The sequence below is a fragment of the Phycodurus eques genome, chromosome 23 (genome assembly GCF_024500275.1).
Source record: "Phycodurus eques isolate BA_2022a chromosome 23, UOR_Pequ_1.1, whole genome shotgun sequence".
Classification (NCBI taxonomy): domain Eukaryota; kingdom Metazoa; phylum Chordata; class Actinopteri; order Syngnathiformes; family Syngnathidae; genus Phycodurus; species Phycodurus eques.
The window spans coordinates 1,695,465-1,720,124 of record NC_084547.1 but is presented as its reverse complement, the minus strand read 5'-3'; the positions used below and the strand labels follow the sequence as shown (position 1 = coordinate 1,720,124).

The 24,660-nt window shown below is 45.1% G+C and overlaps 3 protein-coding genes across 3 annotated transcripts in view; all 3 read right to left on the bottom strand.

Annotated features, from left to right (window-relative positions):
- Positions 1-9,645, bottom strand: part of rgs12a (regulator of G protein signaling 12a) — a 29,504-nt gene extending 19,859 nt beyond the window's left edge. Inside the window, exons 1-3 of the mRNA XM_061669409.1 lie at positions 9,472-9,645; positions 6,254-8,016; positions 5,445-5,537 (exon numbers count right to left, since the gene is read on the bottom strand). Coding sequence (XP_061525393.1) covers positions 5,445-5,537; positions 6,254-7,984 — 1,824 coding nt within the window. The 5' untranslated portion in view covers positions 7,985-8,016; positions 9,472-9,645. The remainder of the gene's footprint in view (positions 1-5,444; positions 5,538-6,253; positions 8,017-9,471) is intronic.
- A 926-nt stretch (positions 9,646-10,571) lies between these two features.
- On the bottom strand, positions 10,572-12,697 carry msantd1 (Myb/SANT-like DNA-binding domain containing 1). Its single transcript, XM_061669388.1, has 3 exons — positions 12,408-12,697; positions 12,032-12,334; positions 10,572-10,950 (listed from the first exon to the last, which is right to left on the bottom strand). Exons 1-3 carry the CDS (start codon positions 12,662-12,664, stop codon positions 10,665-10,667), a joined length of 846 nt encoding a protein of 281 aa, XP_061525372.1. The 5' UTR covers positions 12,665-12,697; the 3' UTR covers positions 10,572-10,664.
- A 2,115-nt stretch (positions 12,698-14,812) lies between these two features.
- Positions 14,813-24,622, bottom strand: dtx4a (deltex 4, E3 ubiquitin ligase a). Its single transcript, XM_061669233.1, has 8 exons — positions 24,166-24,622; positions 22,064-23,138; positions 20,016-20,077; positions 19,407-19,568; positions 19,270-19,331; positions 18,339-18,659; positions 18,135-18,224; positions 14,813-16,603 (listed from the first exon to the last, which is right to left on the bottom strand). The coding sequence occupies exons 1-8, from the start codon at positions 24,371-24,373 to the stop codon at positions 16,373-16,375; spliced, it is 2,211 nt and encodes a 736-aa protein (XP_061525217.1). The 5' UTR covers positions 24,374-24,622; the 3' UTR covers positions 14,813-16,372.
- Between the last annotated feature and the right edge of the window lie 38 nt (positions 24,623-24,660).

The following is a 24,660-nucleotide window of genomic DNA, read 5'->3' as shown; positions in this document are numbered from 1 at the left end:
TTATGGCTGCAACACGTTCCCAAAAACCTGGGGGACAGGGTCATGTTTAGCACTGTTACATCGCCTTTTCTTTTAACAACATTCAATAAACATTTGGGAACTGAGGACACTAATTGTTGAAGTTTTTTAGGTGGAATTCTTTCCCATTCTTGCTCGATGTACAGATTCAGCTGTTCAACAGTCCGGCGTCTCCGTTGTCGTATTTTACGCTTCATAATGCGCCACGCATTTTCAATGGGAGACAGGTCTGGACTGCAGGCAGGCCAGTCTAGTAACACGTGCAGAATGTGGTTTGGCATTGTCTTGCTGAAATAAGCAGGGACGTCCATGAAAAATACGTTGCTTGGATGGCAGCATATGTTTCTCCAAAACCTGCATGTATCTTTCAGCATTAATGGTGCCTTCACAGATGTGTAAGTTACCCATGCCATTGGCACTAACACAGCCCCATACCATCACAAATGCTGGATTTTGAACTTTGCGTCCATAACATTCCGGCTGGTTCTTTTCCTCTTTGGCCCGGAGGACACGACGTTCACAATTTCCAAAAACAATTTGAAATGTGGACTCGTCGGACCACGGAACACTTTTTCCACTTTGCATCAGTCCATCTTAGATGAGCTCGGGCCCAGAGAAGCCGGCGACGTTTCTGGGTGTTGTTGATAAATGGCTTTTGCTTTGCATAGTAGTTTCAAGTTGCACTTACGGACGTAGCGCCAAACTGTATTTACTGACATTGGTTTTCTGAAGTGTTCCTTAGCCCATACTGTGAGATCCTTTGCACATTGATGTCGGTTTTTGATCCAGTGCCGCCTGAGGGATCGAAGGTCACAGGCATTAAATGTTGGTTTTCGGCCTTGCCGCTTACATGCAGTGATTTCTCCAGATTCTCTGAACCTTTTGATGATATTATGGACCGTAGATGATGAAATCCTTTAATTCCTTGCAATTGTACGTTGAGGAGCATTGTCCTTAAACTGTTCGACTATTTTCTCACGCACTTGTTCACAAAGACGTGAACCTCGGCCCATCTTTGCTTGTGAATGACTGAGCAATTCAGGGAAGCTTCTTTTCTACCCAATCATGGCACCCACCTATTCCCAATTAGCCTGTGGGATGTTCCAAACAGGCGGCACGGTGGCCGACTGGTTAGAGCGTCAGCCTCACAGTTCTGAGGACCCGGGTTCAATCCCCGGCCCCGACTGTGTGGAGTTTGCATGTTCTCCCCGCGCCTGCGTGGGTTTTCTCCGGGCACTCCGGTTTCCTCCCACATCCCAAAAACATGCATTAATTGGAGACTCTAAATTGCCCGTAGGCATGACTGTGAGTGCGAATGGTTGTCTGTTTGTATGTGCCCTGCGATTGGCTGGCAACCAGTTCAGGGTGTACCCCGCCTCCTGCCCGATGACAGCTGGGATAGGCTCCAGCGCGCCCGCGAAACCTAGTGAGGAGAAGCGGCTCAGAAAATGGATGGATGGATGTTCCAAACAGGTGTTTGATGAGCATTCCTCAACTTTCTCAGTCTTTTTTGCCACCTGTCCCAGCGCTTTCTGAAACCATAAAATTCTAAGTTAATGATTATTTGCTAAAACAATAACGTTGGTCAGTTTGAACATTAAATATCTTGTCTTTGTAGTGTATTCAATTAAATATAGGTTGAACATGATTTGCAAATCATTGTATTCTCTTTTTATTTATGTTTAACACAACGTCCCAACTTCATTGGAATTGGGGTTGTAATAAAAGACATGCCCCAATTAATTAATTGCTGCATTCACATGAATAATAACCATCACACCCCACGCAGACACTCAGGAGAATTTCCTGTCATATACTGGACTCTGTTCAAATAATTACCAGGTCCACTTGAATACAATAGCACCAAACCCCAAATATACTACTGGCAGTGTTTTGTTTTAATACTATAGAAGCTGCGCTCCAATTAATTATTTGCCAGGTCCCCTCCAATAGTCGACTCCATTCTATTGGAAGCCGCAACCCAATTAATCACCACTCGAATAAGTAAAAGCTCCACCCCACACAGACAGCCGGCATTATCCCTTCTGGTGGGCTCCGTTTTAATAGAAGTCATACCCTGTTTAATTAATCAACTTGAAAAAAACGCTGCACTCCTCAATGTTGAGACAGAAACTGAAACAATAAGCGGCGCTGCTGGGTGACTGCAGTTCCAGGCTGCATCTGTAAGACAGAGGTCACCTCGTGCCGCGGTCGGGTGAAAGCAGATGTAGCACCTGTAAAGCTGACAGTGGCGATCAAAGAGAGAGCGCCGCCATTGCTTGATTGAGTGCTACGCGGTTGGAAATCTCGCACGGCTGTCTGCGCAGATGCAGATGATGTCACGGCAACGCCGGGATTTCCAGCGGCGCTCGGTCAGAGAATGAACTCGGGAACCACGGTCACATCTGCTCCTCTGCTCATTTGGCCGTTGCGTATTCACGCACGCAGCACATGGGCGGAAAAAGAAAGCAGTGAGAAAACGTCTTCTCACCTTTTGCTGACAATAAAAAGTTTGGCCTGTTCCGACTGTTATCGCCACTCCCGGAGAATTGAACGCCAGCATCTTTTTCCATCTTCACGCCCACGCGACACGGAAAGACAGAAGACGTAGCTTGCGCTTTTTGAACACCACAGCCTACTTTTGTCAGTACCATATTTCCTCAAATAGTGGGCCCGGCTCGAAACAAAAGCGTGCCCCAATTATTCGGCAGAATACAAAAATATCACACCACAAAGAGACTACCAGCAGTGTCTTCTATTTGACTCCATTCTGAAGAAAGCCGTGCGCCGATTAACCGCTTTAATAACAAATGCCTTACCCCAAACAAATGACTGACAATATTTCCTTTCGTAGTCGCCTTGCCCCCAATTAATGAATCGCCAGTTCAACTTGAATACAAAAACGCTGCACCCCAAATTAGACTACTGGCGCCATGTTCTCCAACAGTGGGCTCCGTTGTAATAGAAGCAATGCGCTGTTTAGTTAATTTCTAGGCTTTGTCAAATAAAGCGGGCTCCCTTCTAATAGAAGCTGTACTGCAATTAATTGCCACTTGACTCAATAAAAGCTACGCCCCAAAACAGACAACAAGCAGTATTTTCCTCAAATAATTCTCTCCATTCTTATCGAGACCATGCCACAATTATTTGCCAGATCAACTTGAATACAAAAACACCTCGTCTCAAAACAGACGACAGGCGGTATTTCCGCTAACGCAGTGGAACCTCGGGTCACAAATTTAATTTGTTCCGTGAAAAAAATGTCCAAACCAAGGTAATGTTTCCCATTTAAATGAATGGAAATGTGATTAATTCGTTACAGCCACAGAACAATATCATATTTATCATATTTTGATCATTGTGTGGTTTAAAATAAATACTGTGCAATATAGAAATAGGTGAAAAGACAATTTCTGATGATGAAATAACAGTGGGTTCGATAGCCAATCACTGTGCAGTGTCTTAGACTTTTCGGGTACAGTAATGTTTACATTCACTGTGGTTACGGCTAGCCCTAAATGCCCACCACCACCCGCAATGCAATGGAGCTTTTGCATTGCATTGTGGGATGTGACGGCCAAAAAAACAAATAACAAAGATACCTGAAGCATGGAGCCAGAGATGTTTATGCGGCATGAGAAAAAGCGCAAAGTTCTGAGCCTTCCGCGGCCACGCCAAAGCTGTTCGTAAACCGAAAATAGTGTGTAACCCGAGGTAACTTTTCGTTTTTTCGTTTTCGTTTCGGAAACTGAATCGTTCGTCAACCGGGTCGTTCGTAAACCGAGGTTCCGCGGTACTCGTCTGTGTTCTCATGGAAGCAATGCCCCAATTAATTATTTGCCAGATCTACTTGAATAAAATGCCTCCGTTTAAAACAGATCACCAAATAATTGCAAGCTTCGTTTTAAATACAAATATGCGGCACCCCAAAACAACCGCGGTATTTGTCAGAAATCATGGTCTTTGTTCGAATAGAAGCTGTATTCCAATTAATCTCCACTTGAATAAATAAACACCGTACTCCAAATAGACACCCACTCGGAAAAATTATTGTCTATCTTGGACGGCAGATGACAGTGTTTGAAACGCGCCCGCACACAACGCCCACAGGGCGTCACCTTTTGGCCGTTCACGTAGAAATAAAAAGCATGAACTTGATCACTTTGCCTTTTTGCACAAATAAATGGCCCGACGCGGTGCACGACCGATGACCAAAACCATTCCAACACGAGCTCATGAAGCTCGAGGAGAAGAGAGGACTTACAGAGCTGAGTGTAATGGTGGGCTCCATGTATGGCACGCAAACGGGTCCATTCGCGGGAGCTGGATGCGCGGAGTGCGGGAGAGCCCAAAATCCCCACAGCGACTGGGAGACTCGTACCTTCCCTTCCCTTCCCTCCCTCCCTCCCCGGCTCTCTCTCTCTCTCTCTCTCTCTCTCTTTCTCTCTTTCTTTGGTCGCAGCAAATTCCTCCTCTCTGTTTACCTCCCGCCTCCGTGTCTTCTTCATGCCTTCTCTTTTACGCCCACAGGCGCCACGGGGGGAAAAAAAAATAAAGTCAGTCGTGTCTAATGAGCGACAAGGGAACAAAGCATTTATATAGCACAAGAAAATAAAAACAGCCATGCCTCAATTGCCGGAAAGTTGAATTCCTTCCATTTACCTGTTCCAGCCCCCCACAAAACAAAAAAAACACCATGTTTTGTTTCATGTTTTTAATAAAGAAAAATAGTTCTGTATTGTATAATAATGAGAATGTAAAGACATGAATTACACTACATACTGTAGTATCATGTCAGTCAGTGATGTCAGGGGCCTACAGCAGTTTTTATTTTGTACCTGTGTTTGAAGTACGTCGGCGACTGCGATTCTCCTTGCCCATTATGCGAGGGCATTACAGTACTTCGGTTTATATCTGTCACCAGGAATCTTATGTACTGCCACGGACGAATATATTCCTCAGTGCGACTTTCAACAGTTAGGTGTGGGAGAGGGTCTTTCCCAGCTTGTCTGTGAAATTCATGCTTCGACATGACCGTAATGACGAACAGACGCCTGTAGATGGCGGTGTTGCGTCGGTTTGGATGTGAGCTCAGCACAGCTTTTGAGTAGAAGATAAAGATTAGGGGGTGAATCTCGGCTGTTCACGTCGATTATGAGGGAGAGAAATGCTAACACGGAAGTCGGACAATTCTAGCAGGAATGTAGCTGCAGCTTGCTGGTACTGAAATTTGACCTCACATCATACATTCAAAAAAAAAAAAAAAAAAAAAAAGAATCATCCACCATAAATCAATCGTAATTTGAGAAACTTGTAAATTGAGGCCCTTGTAAATCAAGGTACCACTGTATTTACAATCCTTTCAAGGTGCCAGGTGGGATAAATTGTGGTGGTCAGTCACCAAGCGCAATGAATGTAAGGCGTACCTCAAGGTCGTCCAGTGAGCGGGCCAGGCTAAGACGCTTCGAAGAGCGGCGTTTGGAGGCACGGAGCCCACCCAAGCCCCAAAACCTGGAGCCCTGTCAGAGGACAAATAGCTGTCATCGCATTGAAACTTATTTAAACACGTTTTAAACTTAATCGAACACAAAATTTCATTTATTAAACAGAAAAATCTGAAAAACCTGCCATGTAGTGAGTGGGACGGGATTACTGTAAGGAGAAAGCCATTGCTTGTGGTGTGTTTTGCTAAATAGATCCACAGCTACATCTTGTGGACATGATAAGCATAGGACTACTTCAGAGTCCTGCTTTCCGATATGAGATGGAAAAGAAAGTCATCATAAAAAAAAATAAATATATATATATATATATATATATATATATATATATATATATATATATATATATATATATATATATATCATTTTACCCAAATTTTTATTGTCACGAGACAAAAGTCGTAATATTAGAAGGCATCACTCTGAATTTCGCTTATATTAATTGGTTTCCTGTGGTATTACGACTTTTATTCTGTTTACCAGCTACCAATGTTATCCATACCCCCTTTTTGTTTTTTTTTTTAATTTATTTTGCTTTGTTTTACTCTGCCGTCTGCAGCCAGATCGGTGTTGCAAATGGTCATACTTGGATAAATAAAGGTCAAATAAATACGTAAAAAATAATTTATTCTTGTTCAAATTCCAACTTCCTCCTAGTATTACGATGTAATTCTAGTAAAAATTAAATGGAAAAATATGGTACTGTAATTTGAACGTTCATCTTAACCACTCACATTTTTCCCACGCTCATTCTTCCTGTCCACGAATGCTTGGGTCCATTCCTCTTTGGGGGGCATCATGAGAAGGATCTCCGCAGACCGATACCTGTCTGAGGGAATCTGGCTCATGGGGGGCGGCAGTTTCCGCGTTCCGCCACCGAGGCCGATGCAAGCTAACCGTTCGTTGTCGTGGTTCCATGTCTCCCGTGGCTCTGGATCACCACTGAGGGATTTGGGCCACTTGGGCCTGGAGAACCAGCGCTGGCTGCCCCTGAGAGACTCTGCCGAGACGCTGTTTTTTTTACCCAAAGGGGTTAGAGGAGGCGGGGGCTTGAACTGGAATTTGAGCCGAGGCGGGGGTCCTCCGTAAAAGCCGGTGAGGGAATCGGGCCCGGGTAGCGACTCTGAAAGGGAGTGTGTGCTGCCACTGTTCTCTGGATGATGTCTTTGGCCATTATCGTAGAAATTTCTTGAGGTGCGGTCTGGGGATGCGGGATTATCCCATGGACAGGTGGGGAGGAGGACCCCGGGGTGGTTTCGGATTACGGAAGGGAAATCCCTTGCGGCTCTCTCCTCAGGGGGCGAAGCGTTGTCAATGCCGCTGTCTCCGTTACTACTACCTTGTCGGATATTCTCCTTGGCTTGCTGCTGGGCCTCCATGTCCAGTCTGACTCGAAGTCTCTCCACCGTGTCCCCCATGTCGCTATAGAGGACCGTGACAACATGGAGGACATCTGGAGGAGCCAGTGGGAATTCCAGGCAACCCGAGGTGTCCGGATCAGGGGTGCAGTCGAAACCGAAGCGGCCGGCAATGCCTGCGTGCTCCTTGTGGTTTCCCAACTCTGGGTCAATGAAGAAAACGTGGCAGGAGGCCCTCAACGGACCGTCTTGTGGAACACAGCCGTTGATAATGTGCGCGGTGGTCACCAGGCAAAAAAAACGAGGATCCTCGGCACAAGCAGCCCCTAGGACTAGGTTCTCGGTGGGAAAGGCCGCCAGAACGGCTCCCATGTCGTCGCAAAGCCTGACGCAGTCAAACGTGAGCTTCATAAGGACCAGCGTGTGGGTATCCTGCTCCGTGCCCAGCTGCCGTATTCGCTCTCGGATGGCCTTCAAGCCGTCGTCCTCCGATTGGGACGTATTTAAAATCAGCTCTGTGGAGCTCAGGTAGCCTACCACCAAGGTCATGTTTAAAATGCTCCAGTCTGGATTCGCCTCCTCACCGTCACAACGGGTCTCGTTCTTTGGCTCCTGCGTTTCGGCGCTCCGCCGTTTGGACCACTGCGACATATCTGGTTCTGACAGCGGCCTCTGCTTGCTAGCGAGCACGTGGCGCCAGTTGTCAGAATTGGGTGAATCGTGCGAGATGGCGCGGAGGACGCCGGCCTTTTTGGGGCTTATTAAAAACTTTTCATCGTGTAGGATGGGGTTCCCAATGACGCGGCCTTCGGTACGCACGACCAACCGCAGCGGCCCGATGCAGCGACCGACCATCTGCACCACGGTCTCGTGCAAAGCGCTAGACACGTCGGCGCCGTTGATCGCCATGATGCCGTCGCCTTGTTTGAGGCCCACCAGGTGGCCGGGACTTCCCTCCAGGATGCCGCTCAACAAACACGGCCGCTGTCCCGTGATGGTGAAGCCGAAGCCTGTCCGCCCGCGGTGGACCTCCACGCGCCGCAGTTCGCCGGACGCACTTAAATCCAGGCGCCTCCTCGCACCCTCCGGTTGTCCCTGGATCCTCATCTTGTTGCCAACACTATTGTGTTGTTGTCATCCTATGGTTACATAAAAATACATGGACAGTTAAAACTGCTAACCATAAACTGTAAACCCTACCGACCCGCAGCGTTCTTAATCCTCACAATGACGCCAACCGGGAAAGCTAACGCACACCATAAACTCTAACGTTTTATATCAACGTTACAAGTGGCGGCCGTCTTTGTGGGGGGAAAAAACAACAACAACTTGGAATGAACACTTCAAAGGCCTCTAAAATCCTCCAAAAACAAAAACATTTTCGAAAAACATTTGTTCACTAAAGTACATGAACTATTTTATTGCCCACACTGCTCTTCTCACATATAATGTTCCATTTTTTTTTTCTGTATTTAAGTGGAGTTTTTAGGTTAAGGCTCGCCTTTTCAATCATCAGAATCCTCTTTATTTTGCCAAGTATGTCCAAAAAACACACAAGGGATTTCTCCCCGGTAGTCGGAGCTGCTCGAGTACGACAACAGACGGTCAATTGACAGAGAATACTTTTGAGACATAAAGACATTGAGAAAAACAGCCGCTGATCAATAAATGGTTGCTCGTCATCTGGTAATGCCGGTACAATTTTCTTTGTTTTTGTTTTTGACAACTGTGCAAAAAGATGCGAGAAGAGTCCTCTAGCAATTAGAGCAGTTTGAATGGCTAATATAGCAATAGTCCAGTGCAATGACCATTGTGCAATATGATATGTTGACAAATAAGTTATTCTGTTTTACTCTCATTTGAAGGCTTTTTTTTTTTTTTTTAAACCACATTATCCATCAGCGATATCACACAAAAATGATAGCATTTTGACAAACTATCATTTTGAGGAAATCTTGTCAATTTGCTACTCCTGACTCAAACCCAAACACAACCCTAATCTACAAAACCAACCCAAAACCCAACACTGGTTGACTTATTTTTCAAGTTTTTTTTTCTTCTTTTTCTCACACAGTTAAGTGTTAACGTCAAACAGTTACTGAAGAATTTATGATGGATTAGTTCCATTTTAAATGATTTACTGTGGGGAAAATTGTTGAAGTCACATTCATAACAGAGCTACCCATCAAAAAAAATAATCATTCAGATTTCACTTTGAAATGAATAATAAATAAATGATCTGAATCTGACTGGTTTGTGTCATTATCTGTCAAGGATAAACGCACACAGGGCTTTTATATCCTCCCCCAGAGCACAGTGCCAGCTGGCTCTCCCCCTCAACAAAAACACTTAATGGCAACCAGGCGTTTGGCATTCGGTGACTTTTGTTTTGTTTTGGAAATGTCACACATTTAAAACACGTTGCAAGTAAACCACAGGATAGCGGTGTGGTTTTTATCCTTTTTTTTCTTTCTTTTTTTTCCCCCCTTACTATATCGCGTTCTACAAAGCTAACTTTTCGTAGCCACAGCTACACAACTACGACTACTTTAATACTATCTTGTTACTAAAACGAGCGAACTTTTTAGCTTTACCTTGTACGGTGTCGAAGGCTCCTTTAAGAAAAAACAAAAACAAAAAAAACGATACCTCCATGCAGATTTTAAATGTGCAAAATCGACATTTTCACGTCACTCTACACATTTTTTGGACAGTTATTCCAAACAATACATTCGCCTGGTCATTTAAGTCTCCTCCATATGCGGCGTCGTGAACGCGCCTCTTCTCGAGACGCACGAGCACGCGCCCCCAGGCTGCTTGAACAAAGCGACATTGACGGTAACCATGACAACGTAACGTCTTCGCCTCACCTGCACCGCCCCCTTTCCTCCGTTGGCCCAATCGCCGCCACGCTCAACATTCAAAACGAATGGTGCGATTCTATTGGCTGGGCATGTCGGTGGGCGGTGGCAGTCTAACACTGATTTAAAATACGTTTTAATTTAAAATTATACAGTAAAACATAAAATAAATATATTTATTTAAATCTGTGGTTTAGCAATAATTCGTTTTTAATCAAAATGTATTTGACAGTATTATAATTTTTTGACATTAAATTGTTTTACTAAAAAAAGTTATTTTGCACAGTATTCTCAAAATGATTTCATTAAATATTAAATGAATCTTAATATACACAAAACAAATGATTTAAACATGGCATTAATTTAAAAAAAATCATTCATTTGGATAAGAATCTATTGAGATGATTTAGTTGTTTTTTTTAATTCGATGGGATGTATTTGGCGCAGTATTGTATTCCCAAATTGTTCATTCATTGAACAACAAACGCAGACATACAGGATATTCGAATAACTTTAAGAAAATATAATTTTAAAAACATTAAAACATATTTGGCACAGTGTTCTCAAAATGCTGGATCTGTTTTTGCTTAATTTTAATTTATGTACAGCACTTTGTTTAAGTCACAGTTGCTTTTTAAAATGGTGGATAATGTTGGGTTGAGAATTTGCTGGCAGCGTTCCCCAGCCGTGCTGTAAACAATTGAGGTCAAAGTCCTCCAACGACCTATTTTTGGTCCTGCCCCACAGTTTGGGGACCTACAGAAGCTCATTAGGCCAGAGAAATGAGGGGGGGGCGGGGGTGGGGGTTGTAAAAAAAAACACACACAAGTATATAATGTCAAACTATTGGGTTTATTTCTACAGCAATGCAAACAAGCACATGCATTATTTTTTTTCTACACACGAGGCTTAAAGATGCTTGTGGACTATAAGGAAGCTACACTTGAATTTCCGATTTGGTTCTTCCCACTCGTGGAGGATGGCAGGATCATCTTCTCCAGAAGGTTCATCATGCGCTCCTGCAACTGCATACACTGGACCTGGACCAGGTTCTGCTGGTGCAAGGCCCGCCGGACCTCCCTGCACGTGTCCTCGATGGCTTGGTTGGAGCGCTTTTGTTGCTGCAGCATGGCCTGCATCAGCTGCAGCTTCTTCCGCTTCAGGGAGTGCTGTCTTTTTGTGCTCTTTTGCTTGCTTGAAACTGGATGGGAGCTGCGGAGAAAGGGACAATCGGGGAGAGCGCATCGATGTCGTGGCAAGGCCGGACGATCAGAGCAAGGACTCGGATACAAGACTTTCCATTAAATAGTGAAACACACAGCACTTTACGAGTTGTGTTCATTGTTATTATTATATTACCCCCCCCCCCCCAAAAAAAAAAAAAAACTTCCAAAATGTGTAGATACATGATTTTTCATTGGGGACAGGTTAAAAAAAAATCTGAAGAATAAAAGTCAGTTCATCTGAAAAAGCAAAACATTATCTGGAGATACCTGATTTTCCTTGAGTAGCCACAATATTTTTCTTTTTACCTGGAAAAGGGTTTCCCTAACCCTAAAAAAAAAAAACAAAGAATGGAGATACCCGCTTTTAATTTTCCAAACTGTCGATGTTGACTTTTCCTTGCATAGTCACGATCCAGGTACCTCCACGTTTTTTGAGGATTAGCTGATTTTTCTTGACTAGCCACGATAGGTAAAGTATTTCAGACCAAAAAAAAACGGAGATACCTGCTTTCAACTCTCTAAATTTTGTGATTATTTTTAGCTTTTATTTAGTTTGTGGATGTTTCCTTGGATGGTGTCTCCATTTTCTTTCAATTTCTTTACAAAACAAAACCGCCTATTAATTCAGCATTATCTGTGGGTGAGGAAGCTAAATTGAGTGGATGTCATATAAAGTTTTATATAGAAGATGACAAGACTAGCTAGCTGCTCGCCACACCTCCATTTTTGTGTTTCTGGAAGCATTTCCTAACACGCATGTACAGAATGCTTTGGGTAATATAGCAAAAACATAATAGCTAGCCTGCTAGCGGACGACAGCGCACGATCGGTTCCGCCGTCAAAAGAGCCAACTGCACCATTGATCCGTGCAGCGGAAAAGTCATTTTTGAGTCATTTATTTGTTGAAATGTCAATTACGGCCAAGCCTTTTCCCCCTGTTTTTCCTCAATTGCTCCGGCTCGGTCAGATGGGCTCACGTGACACGGAAGGTTTTGTCTACGATGAGAACGCGTGAGCTTTTGACACCCGGAAGTACGTGTGTGAAGTCACGGTGACTTGGTGGTTACCTGGAGCCTCGCGTCTGCTCACTGTCAGAGCTCCAAGAGTCCAGCTCCTGCTTGATCTCCATTTCGTCCGAGGAGCCCGTGTACTCGGGCAGGTAGCCCATCACCGTCTCCTCCGGCTGGCCCGAAGGGTTGTCGGCGGCCTGGGAGGAGGTCCCGGCGCTCGCCGAGGCCTGGGACTCGGCCTGGGACTCGGACCAGCTGCCTCGTACCGCCTCCAAAGGTTTGGATAGGATATTCTCGATGGGCTTATAATAGGGCCAGTCGGGCGTCTCGCCGCTTTCCATGACGTTGGATTTAAGTCGCCTGTTTCAAAATAACAAACAGAAAATGAGTGACACATTTGGAGACAGGATGGAGAACTTCGAGGTTAACTGGCCTGTACTGGAAGGACATGTTTGTGATCTTCATCTTGATCTCCTCCTTGAAGCGTTGCTCGCCCGTCAGCTGGAAGAAGCGCTGCGACATCCTCTCGTAAACCTTGGCGTTCCTCTTGCTGGTCTTCAGCTCGTTGTGGTTCTCCTCCCAAACATAGAGCAGGGCCTTCATTTCGCCGTCGGTCCAGTTGGGGGCCCGCCGGTGCTTCTCGCCCTGGGGGGGCGGAATGAGATAGCCGAACTCATCTCCCGATGCCATTTCCCCCCCCCTGTCCCGTCCCCGTCCCCCCCACCCCCCCCGGCCCAAAAAAAAAAAAAAAAGCCTGGCGAGATGGCTGGGCTTTAAAAGGCTTTTACAGTTTGGTGCGGTGCAGTGAGCTCGTGAAGCACACGCGAAGGCCTGCCTTTGCACTTCCCCCTCCCGGACAGACTGAAAGAGCACTCAAAATGGGGCCTAAAGCGGGAGAGGAATCCGGTTAAAAGCTTTTAGTGCCTGATGATGTCACAGTTGCCTTGGCGACGGCCAGGGAGGCCCTTCTTTTTTCACTCTAACCACTCCCTCCTTCCCCACCCCTTGCCGCTCTCGCTTCCTTCCTCCTGCTGCATCGGGCCGCCACATAAAAAGCTTTTAGCTGAAAGGCAGCAGTGTGAGCGGGCGCCATTGCTGAAATGCAAGCGTCGGGGGAGGGGAGGAATGAGCGCAGACTGGCTTTTGTTTCCTTGACGACCAGGCAGCCCAGATTGTGCTGCGTTTAAAAGCGTTTGTCGAATCGATACATTCCGTGTTGTGTTTTTCTGAGGCGGTGATTCCCAAAGTGGGCTTGACAAAATGATGACGTCGTGTCATTTTTACAAAATGCAGACGCGCACCAATAAAACAAATCAAGCGATTAATCCTCTCTACCTTAGCTTTGCGCTTATTAAAAGCTCTCATATGATTGTGATACATCACATAAATCTGACATCCTTGTATAAATGAGTTCCCCCCCCCCCCCCCCCCCCCAGAATATTAGACAAGGTGTTTTTTTCCAGAATAAAATACTTAAGATGAGGAGAATCAAGTTGTAGTTTTTAAATACACTTGTTAATATATGACTTTCTTCCCTCGTTAGGCAGTAATAGTTGGCTTTGCTATCATCACATTAAAATGATATCTTGAAAAAAATATGACTTTATTCTTCTCAGATGACTTCCTGAACATTCTTTTAATTCAATTCTTTTCTTGAAAAAAAAACAGCAACTTTATTCTCATAACATAACATGACATTGTATTTTATATATATATATATATATAATATATTATTTATTTCTAATGAATGTGAATTTATCATCTGTGGTGGGGGGAAAAAAATCTCTCTCTTGTAGCCTCAAATGTGTATTTTGTGGCCTCTATATCTAGTCATGACGATCATTGTTATTATATAAATCAGTTACACAGTACTGGAGCATCTAAACATGATGAACATCGACATCATTGAATTATCTTTTTCATGAAGTGATGACATGACATTTAAATTATGAAAGGCATTTCTACCCTTGCAGAGATGTTTCCAAAGCTCTTGCAGCGTTTTAAATACATGCACAAACCTTAGAGCAAAACGATAAATAAATCAATAAAAATATGGGGAATGCAGTAAATAAAATGAAAACAGCATGAACAAATCGACTGTCCGACGGAGCTTAAACTTTGCTGGGGTTAAACAACAAACTCTTAACTCATTCACTGCCAGCCTTCCCAGTTAACAGGGATGTTTGACTTCTAAAGCCGTCAATGGCAGCGAAAGTGTAAATTGTTTGTTTCGTTCTTTGAAATATTTGTATTGTACTATTTCCATTTTATACATTGTTTTTTCTTATCTTGCATCTATGGCAAGTGCCCTTCCAGCTGTCCCTGCGCAAAAGGGCCACGCCAAAGTATCAATTCATAATACGACTGCCAAACTTTATTTTTATTTTTTGGTGACTGGAAAACAAATACGGATGACAATATAACAATTGCCACCCCAATATACCCAAAAGACAAAATAAAGGGTAAACCAACTGGCTAACTTCTCTTTCTTTGTCAGGGTTTAAAGTGGAAGTAATCCAGACTTAATCCAAGCCACAGACTAATCTACAGATAAACCAGTCCGACGCAGCTCAGGTCATTAAAGTTTGTTAAGTAAATGATTGTTAGTGCTTTGAGTATTCTTATATTAACAGTTTACTCATTAACAATTCTATTGTTTGCAATAAATTAAAGGATATATTTTATTTTAACAAATGTTTTTTTTTTTTAAATTAACCTATTTGTTTCACTTTTATACTTAGTAAAAAGTGTTCCTTTTAAATAAATTCTTCTCATGTGATTTTAAATATTGCAAAAGTAAGTATAATATGTTTTGGTTCAAAATAACGCAAAAGGAGGGAAAAACAAACAAACTTTAATGTAAATTTGTGCACATATATAACAAACACACAAGGTGCATACCTCCATACATAAAATATAAATGCTGTCAATGGTTACATATACCATTTCATAGCAGAAAATGACAATAAAATAACAAAAATGGTACATAAACAACTAAGAAATACCTCTTTGTACCTAAAATAAATAAATATAAAAACAAGTCAATACAAAATCAAAATACGAACACACGACAGCTGATGAATGGTTGTCGAAGTGACCAATGGAACCAAATGGAATGTAGTTGCCAAAAAGTAACTCTGGAGGTCAGCAAACGTCCATGCTCAAAATGAAGTCGCCATGGTGACGCTTCCATTCTTGACGTGGAAGTGCAACAGTATGAAGTTATAATTTGAACACTGACTGTGCACGGTGGTGTCAAAACGCAATATCGTAGATCATGCAGTCGATAAACGCTTTTCGTGGATTTTGTTTTGTTCGGTGAAATGTTTGCCACTGTTCCTTTAAGACAGGGGTGGGGAAGTCCTCACAGCACCATCATGAATTCACGAGTAAATGAGAAAGATTTATAAAAAAAAAAAAAAAAAAGGAGGAGAGGGGTTTTATGATTTGGCGCCTGCAAACACTTCATGAGTGAACAAAAAGTTTGTTCAAAGCCGAATTTTTGGGACATACTTGGCAAATAAAGATGATTGTGAATTAAAGAAAAACAAAAACAAAGACACAATGTCTTCGGGCACAAAGACGCAAACATCCAAAGTACTTCTTTTGACACAATGTTAGCGCATGACAGATGGATAAAAAATTTCGTTTTGTCGGTTATTTTACATGACATCAGCATTTTGGAGCCTGAAAACACTAATTGAGCGTTACCGTATTAAATGTAAATGCGAAAAATGTCTTGAAAAATATTCAGACAGACGCTAACTTTAGGCACGCGGCACTATGTGACAGCCGAAACAACGAACGCCAAATGTTAACAACAGCATTGCCGTTTTCCATGTAAACGCCAATAACACCTAAATGTTAAAAACCATAAAAGCGAACTTTACTTTTGAGTAGTATGTTTCTTTTTGGGGGGTTGTTTGTGTGACGGCGGGACTAAAACGCGTCTGACATTTGATATGACGGCCGAGTAAAAACAGAAAACACCGTGGTTTTTTTATTTTTTTTATTTTCATGTAAATACTAAAAACGTTCAGACGAACGCGTTAACTGCGAAACGGTGTCGGAATGTGGTGCTCGTGGCATCCTTTGCGCATAAAACTTAAATGTAAATAAAAAAAATTAAAATTAAAAAACCGCTAAACACGCACTTCACCTTGGTGTACCGCTTTTGACTCGACGTTAACGCGTGACGGGCGGTTTCAAAATGCTGTCGTCTTCGAACCAATGAATTTTCTTTGAAACGCGATAAATGGTGGCTATGTGTGACCGTTTGGGGGCTTGAACAGCTCCTCTGAGGTTCGCAAATGCGAGCTTCCCCCACCCCTGTTTCACGGTAAGATTCTGACCTCCCTCAAAGATTTCTTTCCCACGTGATCTGTTTAACGTTTGCCCTCATTCTCGGGGGAGACATTCGTCCTCGGTGATGCCCTGAGCCTTGAGCTCCTCCAGAACGTTGTCCAGGTGGCCCGGATCGGGGTAACCGTGGCCCGTCAGGTTGGAGCCGAACTCCGTCTTGTGGTGCACCTCGTTCCAGATGACCGTGTCCGACTCGCCGGTGGTGCTGGACGTGCCCACGGAGAATATGAGGCGGCGGTCCCACGCCACCAGGAGCAGCCTGAGAACCTGAATAAGTCAGACTGTGTTACACTTCTTGGACTTTTACGCTTACCCTTCGAACGCAAAGCGGGTACACTGTTCCCTCGCTATACCACAGAAATCTGAGGTCCATACAGTAATGCCTCGTTTATCACGGGGGTTAGGTTCCGGAACGACCCCGCAACAGGCGAAATCTGCGACGTAGTGCCCATATATATATACATATATTTTTTTTTATTTGAACATCTGCAGACTCTTAATTCATACCCCCGACACTCCTATTAACCGCGACCATACTCTTAAAAACACATTCTATACTTCTAAACATCGATTGAACCCTTAAACGTACAGTAATGCAGTAGTGCAGTACATTTAATATGTATTTGAATGGGCGGCACGGTGGATGACTGCTTAGCACATATGTCTCACAGTTCTGAGGACCGGAGTTCAAATCCCGGCTCCGCCTGTGCTTGCATGTTCTCCCCGTGCCTGCGTGGGTTTTCTCCGGGCGCTCCGGTTTCCTCCCGCATCCCAAAAACATGCATGGTAGGTTGATTGCCCTCAGGTGTGAATGTGTGCGCGAATGGTCGTTTGTTTATATGTGCCCTGCGATTGGCTGGCGACCAGTCCAGGGTGTACCCCACCCCGCCTCTCGCCCGAAGAAGCATGGGATGGGCTCCGGCACACCCGCGACCCTAGTGAGGATAAAGCGGTGTAGAAAATGGATGGATGGATGGATGGACGTATTTGAAAGTATTTTTCATTTTTTTACAGTTTTAATGTTATAGACTAAAAAGCGCATTGATTGTTACCACAAACGTATGACAGCATACAGTCAAAATCCCACGATATTGGTGAATTATGCACGATACGAATATGAAAAAAAAAAAAAAAAAAGTTTAAGTCCGCAATGCACTGAATCCGCAATAGGTGAACCGCCATATAGCGAGGGACCACCGTCGCAATTATTTTGTACGGGCTTTTGCAGCTTTTTACGATAATGCAAATACTGTACAAAAGTCAGCCGGGAAAGATGGTGAGAAATAAATGTACTGTAACTGCAGTTTGAAGGGCACTAGAGGGAGCCCACATTCCACTCGTCGCAGTCTCGCGGGATTTTTCATTCGCTTGGGCTCTGATTGGCTGCTGGGAACATGACGCATCGTCGGATAAAACACTTTTGGTTTGTTTTTTAAGCCCTGAGATGGCCCCCCCCCTCCAAGCATCCTGCGTCTTTGAGGACTTCTTTGCGATGGCTTCATTTGCGTTCCCTTTCAACATAACGACCGATTAGGGCAATCTCGGCTTAAACTTTCTTCAATCAAGTACAGTACTTTTTCTTTTTCTTTTTTTCCCCAAGTACAGTTCAGTTGTATTTAACTTGAGTACAATACATTTAATCTTTTGAAACAGTTTGTTTGAAGATCTTTATTCAGGTGCAATTTGTACTTGTGCAATACATTTGAATTGAAATATTACAGTAAGTAGTGTTTTGCAGGTACTTGGCGAGCTAAATATTTTTGGGGGAGGTACTTGTGAGATGCGTTTAAAGAAATACCTTTCGGCCTTTGTCGCTGTCCGGGAGGTAGCAGTGTCTCGGGAAACCGCGGGCTGTGAAGGGTTTGCCAGGATTTGGGTGCTCCAGGCCCTAAAGAGCAACAGGTTCATGACCTCAACCAAGGCAACTCAAAAACACCACGTGTTGGAATAACATACAGCGGACTAATACGAAAGGCTTTGCAAAATATCACGGCGGCTTCACCTGAATGCCGGGAGGAATGTTGTAAATAATGCGGATGGTTTTGCAGTCGGGGTGTCCCGGTAGCGAGTGCGGAATGACGTGGTACTCCATCTTGCCGGGAGGCTGGTTCCCGGTTTTGACGCCGTAGATGGTTTTGCACGTGGGGCACTGCAGGCTGCCGTCCTTGTTGCCGTTGTTGTACATGGCCACCAGGCACTGCAGGTGGTACTGGTGGCCGCACTGCGCCAGGCGGCCCACCGACTCGGCGCGGGAGATGCCGCCCACGCCGGGGCCTTTGTAGCCGGAGGGGCCGGCCAGGACTTCCATGCAGATGGTGCAGTCCTGAGTGAGTACAACCGCATCAATGACGTCATGTCTGTATACAGTGGATCCATTCCTGACTCCAAACGTTTGTCTCTGTAAAATCGGGGAACCCAAATATCGAATTTCTTTACCAAAAAATAATGAATTATTCGGGTCCTGGGGGACTGGAGACTTTTTTTTAAAACCATTTTTTAGAATTTCTGACTCCCCAATATTGGACACCCTAAATTTCCCATGTGTTTTCTTAAATAATGAATACTTTATGTCCTGGGGAATTGCAGACTTTCTTTGTGTCTGTGTTTTTGGACTGACATTCTGGGGCCCTAAAACTGGGGACCCTAAATTCTGGATTTCCTGGGGGACGGCAGACTTTCACATTTTTTACTTTTGTGTCTTTTATCGTTGGGATCCTAATTTGTGTTGTTTAATAAAATAATGAATAATTAATGTCCTGGGGGATTGTTTCATTATTTGTTGTCGCTTCTTTCCGGCTTCTGGGTCTTTATGATTCTTCTTGACGTAATGACTACATTATTATGTCCTGGGCAATTTTCAAACTGAAAAAAAAAATCTAATAAAATTTGGGGAGAAGCTGCCAATATTTTTCTGTTTCTAGCAAATAAATTACCTCCTCAGGGGGATTGCGCACTTTCTGAAGGTACCTCTTCACCACCTCCTCAGGAGTCCTACCTATGACAATAAAGCAAAACATTGATCAAAATGCACTTGCTGAGTATGTTCCCCCCCCTCTCTCTCTTTCCAGACCTTTCCGGGCCTGCTTCTTGGTGGTTTTGCGACAGCAGTGGCCCAGGCCCGGCACGGGTTTGATGTCACTCTTGCTGACCGGCGGCGGATGGAGCACCAGCTTGGGAGGACGGGTCAGGCAAACAGGAAGTCCCGCCGCGCTCATGAGGATGCCGGTAATCCCTAAAAAGACATCACGTAAAACGTTTTACGATTGTTCATATTCGTAACACCAATTAAACATTACAACCATGCGTATCCCTAAATTCCAAATTAATTCAACCGTTGTCTGTTTCCGAGAAAAAGTCATGTTACGATAACTAATTGCTTTGTTTGTGTTTTTGTGAGGAGGGGAAAAAAAAGTTGTAATGTTGTGAGACTAAAGTCGTATTTTTCCAAGATAAAGTCAAAATACAAGTGGGGGAGAAAATCATATTTTAAGAAGTGAAATACAGCTTTATTATCGTAATATTACATCTTTTATTCTGGAAAATGCATCTTTTATTCACCCAAAAAATGGGACTATATTGTGGGAAAAACATGCCTTTTGTTCTGGGAAAAAGAATGTAGTTTGAGAACCGTACTGTATATGACTGACTGTATAACTTGCTGGACTGTTAATATGCTCACCAGCCAGGGCAGGGTGCACAGGGCTGGAGCCGTTCAGGTTCTTTACGGGAACCGTTGGTACTCTGGAACACAAAGACGATGTCCATTGATCCACGAAAAGGTCAGTGTTAAGGCGCTAAGATCCGATCAGTCTGCTGTGCACAGGTGGCCGCAATATGTCAAGTTCAAACCACGTCAGCAGGTTAAGGAGCTTTTGCACGGTCGTGGACGGAAAGGTTCAGAATTAGCAGTACACCACTTTTGTGGGTTAAACAAAAAAAAACAAAAAAAAACCGCACATTTTTAGGGGCAGTTTGTCATCACAGAGGAACATATTAACATAATATTGAGAGAACTGGAAAGCGTTCGTCACGACCGTTCGTATGAGCTGTGACTCCGTGCGGTTTGTCGCCAATTGATTGTACTCACGAACTAGCCTAGCGTTGCTATCTCAAAGAAGAATCAGTATGTTACAGTTAGTGCGCGTCAAAAATAAGTCAAGTCAAGCACTCAAAATTGGCAAAAATAAACGGTCTACTTGGTACTTACGGTCGGCCACTTTTGATTACAGTCATCTCCGAGAATATTTCAACAATCCTTATTGGGGGTGTGGGGGGGGGGGTGGGGGGGGACACATCTGCTCCTGCTCAGACGGTTGAGTTGAACGGCGGAGTGACTTGTCGCGCCTCGCCTCGCTCTTTTATAGCGCTAATCCGCCTGATCCCATCTGGTGACTTAACCCGGGTTGTCGGTCGTTCAGTCATCACGGATTACCCGCGAGGCCATAAGGAAGCTAATTTTGACAGCGTGGGGCCCCCCCCCCATCCTTCCGCACACTTTCACACAATTTAGGTAATCCTGTCTTGGATTGTACCGTTTTTTTATTCCGGGGAAAATAAAATCGCATTTGTTTCCCCCCAAAATAATATTTTTCATGGCAGCGTATAATGCACTATTGTGACAATGTCATCGTAATACTGTAAATTGCCTCAAAGATTAACTCTACAGCGTAGTGCACACTTTTGCACATATTGGAATTGTAAAAAATAAAATAAAATCCAGATTCAGATAACATTTCTGATTCTGGGAGAGGGCAAACAAAAACATTTTTGTACCAGCATGCAGCACTGTCATGACTATTCCACCCCAATGATGCAAACTTCGAAAACGAAGGATCTTAGTTCTCGAGCATAGCGCACCCATTTTTCGGCAAATCTCTTCCTTTAGCCATGAACTAGAAAAACCCTTTCTCAAGATACAGATATATATATATAATATTCTCAATTATTCTCAAACATCAGAGTCAGATCTTACTGCATATCCTGCACTGACCAATGTTTGTAACCTCTCCCTGTGACTATTTTGGTTTGTTTCCCAACAAGCCAGGAGAAGCATGTCTGCAAGTCACGTTTTGGGGATTGCGGCTAATCTGCCGGCATTAGGTCAGCCTCCATCTGGGACTGGGAAACCTTTTTTTGGACATAAGCAGCCATGAAATGAAGTAAGAAAAGATCCATGTTAGTAGCTATAGAGACATAGCAACATGCCATGCACTATCGTGACTATCCTAGCCCCTATTTTTCATTACATTCTCACACGTTTTGTGTCCAAATAACTATAATACATTCTGTCTTTATTTGCAACCAGTCACACTGGGTAGTATTGGAGGCGATACCAAAATATCAATGTCACACACACACACACACACACCTAGATTCGCACATGGAGCCCCAGCCACACACCTCACCCCCACCCCCAATGTAATCCTGCTAACTAGTGAACCAAGTGACCAACATAAGGCAATCAAAACGACAGCTCTCGCCTTGTACGTACGCTCTTGACCGAGATAATCGGTGAGCAACAGGTGGAGGCTTCCGTGGATTTCGATCAGAACGGCTCTTGATTTTCTGATGTGGGCGCTTTGAAAGTGCCAGCAGGCTCACCCATCTGCCGGATGGAGTCTCTCCTGCTGGCACCGTGACTCATCGTATGTCAAATGTCCTGACAAATGCACCAATCTGCCAAGCGACCAGGCGCCTACCGAGTCTGTAGGGTTGGCGTCTACTCACCCCGAGGCGATAAGGGCGCGGGACTGCGCCATGGCGAGGCGCTGCATCGCCGGTCGGCTCAGCCCCGCCAGGCTGGACCGCGGCGGCAGAGACGAAGACAGCGGTCCCAGGACGCGGGCGGAAGGCGAGGGCGCACAGGCCGAGCCGAGAGGCGGGCCCGAAGCGGGCGCGGCCGGAGCCATACAGGACAGGGATGTGGAAGGGTGAGGCGGGGGAGGCAGCGGGGTAGATAGCGGGGGCGGCGGCGGAGGAGGAAGCGACGGGGGCGGCGGGCGGCCGGAGTTGAGGGACAGGGCGGCGGTGGCAGAGCTGAGAAGGGAGAGCGAGTGCGTGAAGCCTCCGCCCGTATCCGGACTTCCGATTCCCAGACCGCCACCCGCGACACCGGGGCCGCTCGTCGCCCCGACTGTGGACGTCCTGTGAGGGGAGAGTGACCGTGAGATTGAGGGCAACCGTGGGAGGGTCAGTGAGAAGGGCCCTCCAGGGATCAGGTGACTGTACAGTTTGGGACTGGGTGGTTTTGTCTGTGGCGGTCTCCGACCCAGAGTTTGAGCGCTGGACACGGTGCCCACCTTGACACTGAGCAGCAGCATGCACTGCTGGCAGGAACAGGGGGGTCCCAAAGAGGTGATCGCTGAAGCGGGGAGCGCCCCACTGGGGTACGCGCTCCCATTTCCTCCCCCCATGCATCCCGTCCGGATTCCCGCTCCCCCGGCAGAAACATCCACGGCTCCTCCGGGGTGAGGCACATACGCAGGTGCCCATCCGTGGTGGGATTTGGGCAGGGGCCCCGACACCAAGGGGTAAGCCAAATCGGCGCGTCGCTGGATGCGCCGGCAGCGCTGCGTCTGCCCGTTGATTTGGGTCATGCTTCCGAAGTCGATGAGGTAGCAGAACCCCAGCGGCGCCAGGTCCAGCCAGGGCTGCTGGCGGTCGCGCGCCGCCTGGATGGCAATGCCCACCTCCGTGTCGTACGCTGTCCAACTGCCCACGTCGTTCTCCCACTCCCACAGCCAACCCTGGCCGGGCGCCGAGGTGGGCTCGTAAAAGCTGCGGCGGACCGCTCGAAGGGTGCCTGAGGAAGGGGATAGTACATAGGTGGCAGCATCAAGAACCAAACTAGTACAATTGACATTCTAGTCCTGTGTTGGTGCCATGTACTGCATACGGAATGGTAATATGTAGGATTGCAAAGGGGTGGAAAAATTCAAGTCAAGCGTTTTCCTATTGTCGTTAAGTTGCAACCCACTTTTTTATTGTTTAGAAGAGCAAAAAGGAAAATGTATCAACAACCATTCAAAACATGTATATTGCATTTGTAAACATACGGTAAGTACACATATGGTATTCTTACCTGTCCAAAGTACCTGTCACATTAATGCTGAGGATTAACATGACTACTGCACAAAGACTAGGGTAACCCCAACCTGACCCCTAACCCTTATAACATTCCTTTTCACATGTAAACAAATAAAAATAAAAATAAAAATAGAAGGCAAGTCCAACCTGGGATGCATGTTAAATAGTTCACTTTACAGTTTACAACGGAGTTCCGTTCCTACAAATGTGTACAATAAGTGTACACAAATGTGTAAAATAAGTTACTTACAATAAGTAAGTGTGTACAATAATCTACGCTGATGCAGTAGTAAAGTCATAATTACAGTAACATTTGTATTTTTGAAATGCTGAAATAAAACAGTAAGTCATACGTCGGTACCATCGTGAACCCAGGATGCCCCTGTAATTCTTTACGACCCACCCATCCTGAATCCGTGACCCACTTCCTGGTCCCGATCTACCAGTTGAGAACCGCTGGCCTCGGCTTCAAATTGAACGTCGCTGCTGTCTAAACAGGAACCCCAAAAAAGGGTGGAAACCGACAGTTTTTTTGTTTTTTTTTTAGTAAACAATGCTATTATAATGTCCGGCTTGTAGTTCATCCCCTCTCATGTTACTCCCCGGGCGTGTTCACTTTGCACACCCATCGCGTCCCATTCCTTTCGGACTAGTTGCACAAGCAGAACTGCCCCCAAAGATATATATATAGAATAAAAAGACGTCATTTTGCGCCAGAGCGAAGGTAAAAAGATGACTCCCACCCGTGTCTTGGCGGAACTGGTGCATGGACTGCAGGTCGATGATGTAAGGCGAGAGGCGAGAGTCCACCTGGCCGAGGACCACGCTAGCGCAGCGCGGCTCGCTCCGGATCACCGCCTCGATGTGGTGACACACCGCCGGGCTGTAGGGCCGCCAGCGGCCGTGCTCGTTCAGCCATTCCCACACGACCACGGCGGACGCCAGTAACATCTTCCTCGTCGGCGGCGTCCCAACAAATCAACGCTTATGCTGCGGGAGCATCGCGATTCCGAAAGCAACGTCCATCTTGTCGTGTTGACGTTCTGCGTGTGCGGTTTTTATGGTCAACATATTCGGCAGAGATGCAAATCGTACCTGCCATGTTTGTAGTTCCGGGTGTGCCGCAGCAACTAGTCGCACCCACCCCATTTTTAAAGATAAATTACGTGAATTTTAAAAAGAGAAATGCATATTTGGTACTGTGAGGTTTCTTTTTTTTTTTTCCCCACGCTTAAAAT

Excerpts from the sequence above, each read along its gene's own strand:
- msantd1 (XM_061669388.1), bottom strand. The coding sequence starts at position 12,664 with ATGGCATCGGGAGATGAGTTCGGCTATCTCATTCCGCCCCCCCAGGGC. Across the intron at positions 12,335-12,407 it reads AACATGTCCTTCCAGTACAG|GCGACTTAAATCCAACGTCA; the intron begins GCCAGTTAACCT and ends ATTTTGAAACAG. Across the intron at positions 10,951-12,031 it reads GAGCAGACGCGAGGCTCCAG|CTCCCATCCAGTTTCAAGCA; the intron begins GTAACCACCAAG and ends CTTTCTCCGCAG.
- dtx4a (XM_061669233.1), bottom strand. The coding sequence starts at position 24,373 with ATGTTACTGGCGTCCGCCGTGGTCGTGTGGGAATGGCTGAACGAGCAC. Across the intron at positions 20,078-22,063 it reads CGCGCCCTTATCGCCTCGGG|AGTACCAACGGTTCCCGTAA; the intron begins GTGAGTAGACGC and ends TTTGTGTTCCAG. Across the intron at positions 19,569-20,015 it reads TGTGCACCCTGCCCTGGCTG|GGATTACCGGCATCCTCATG; the intron begins GTGAGCATATTA and ends ATGTCTTTTTAG.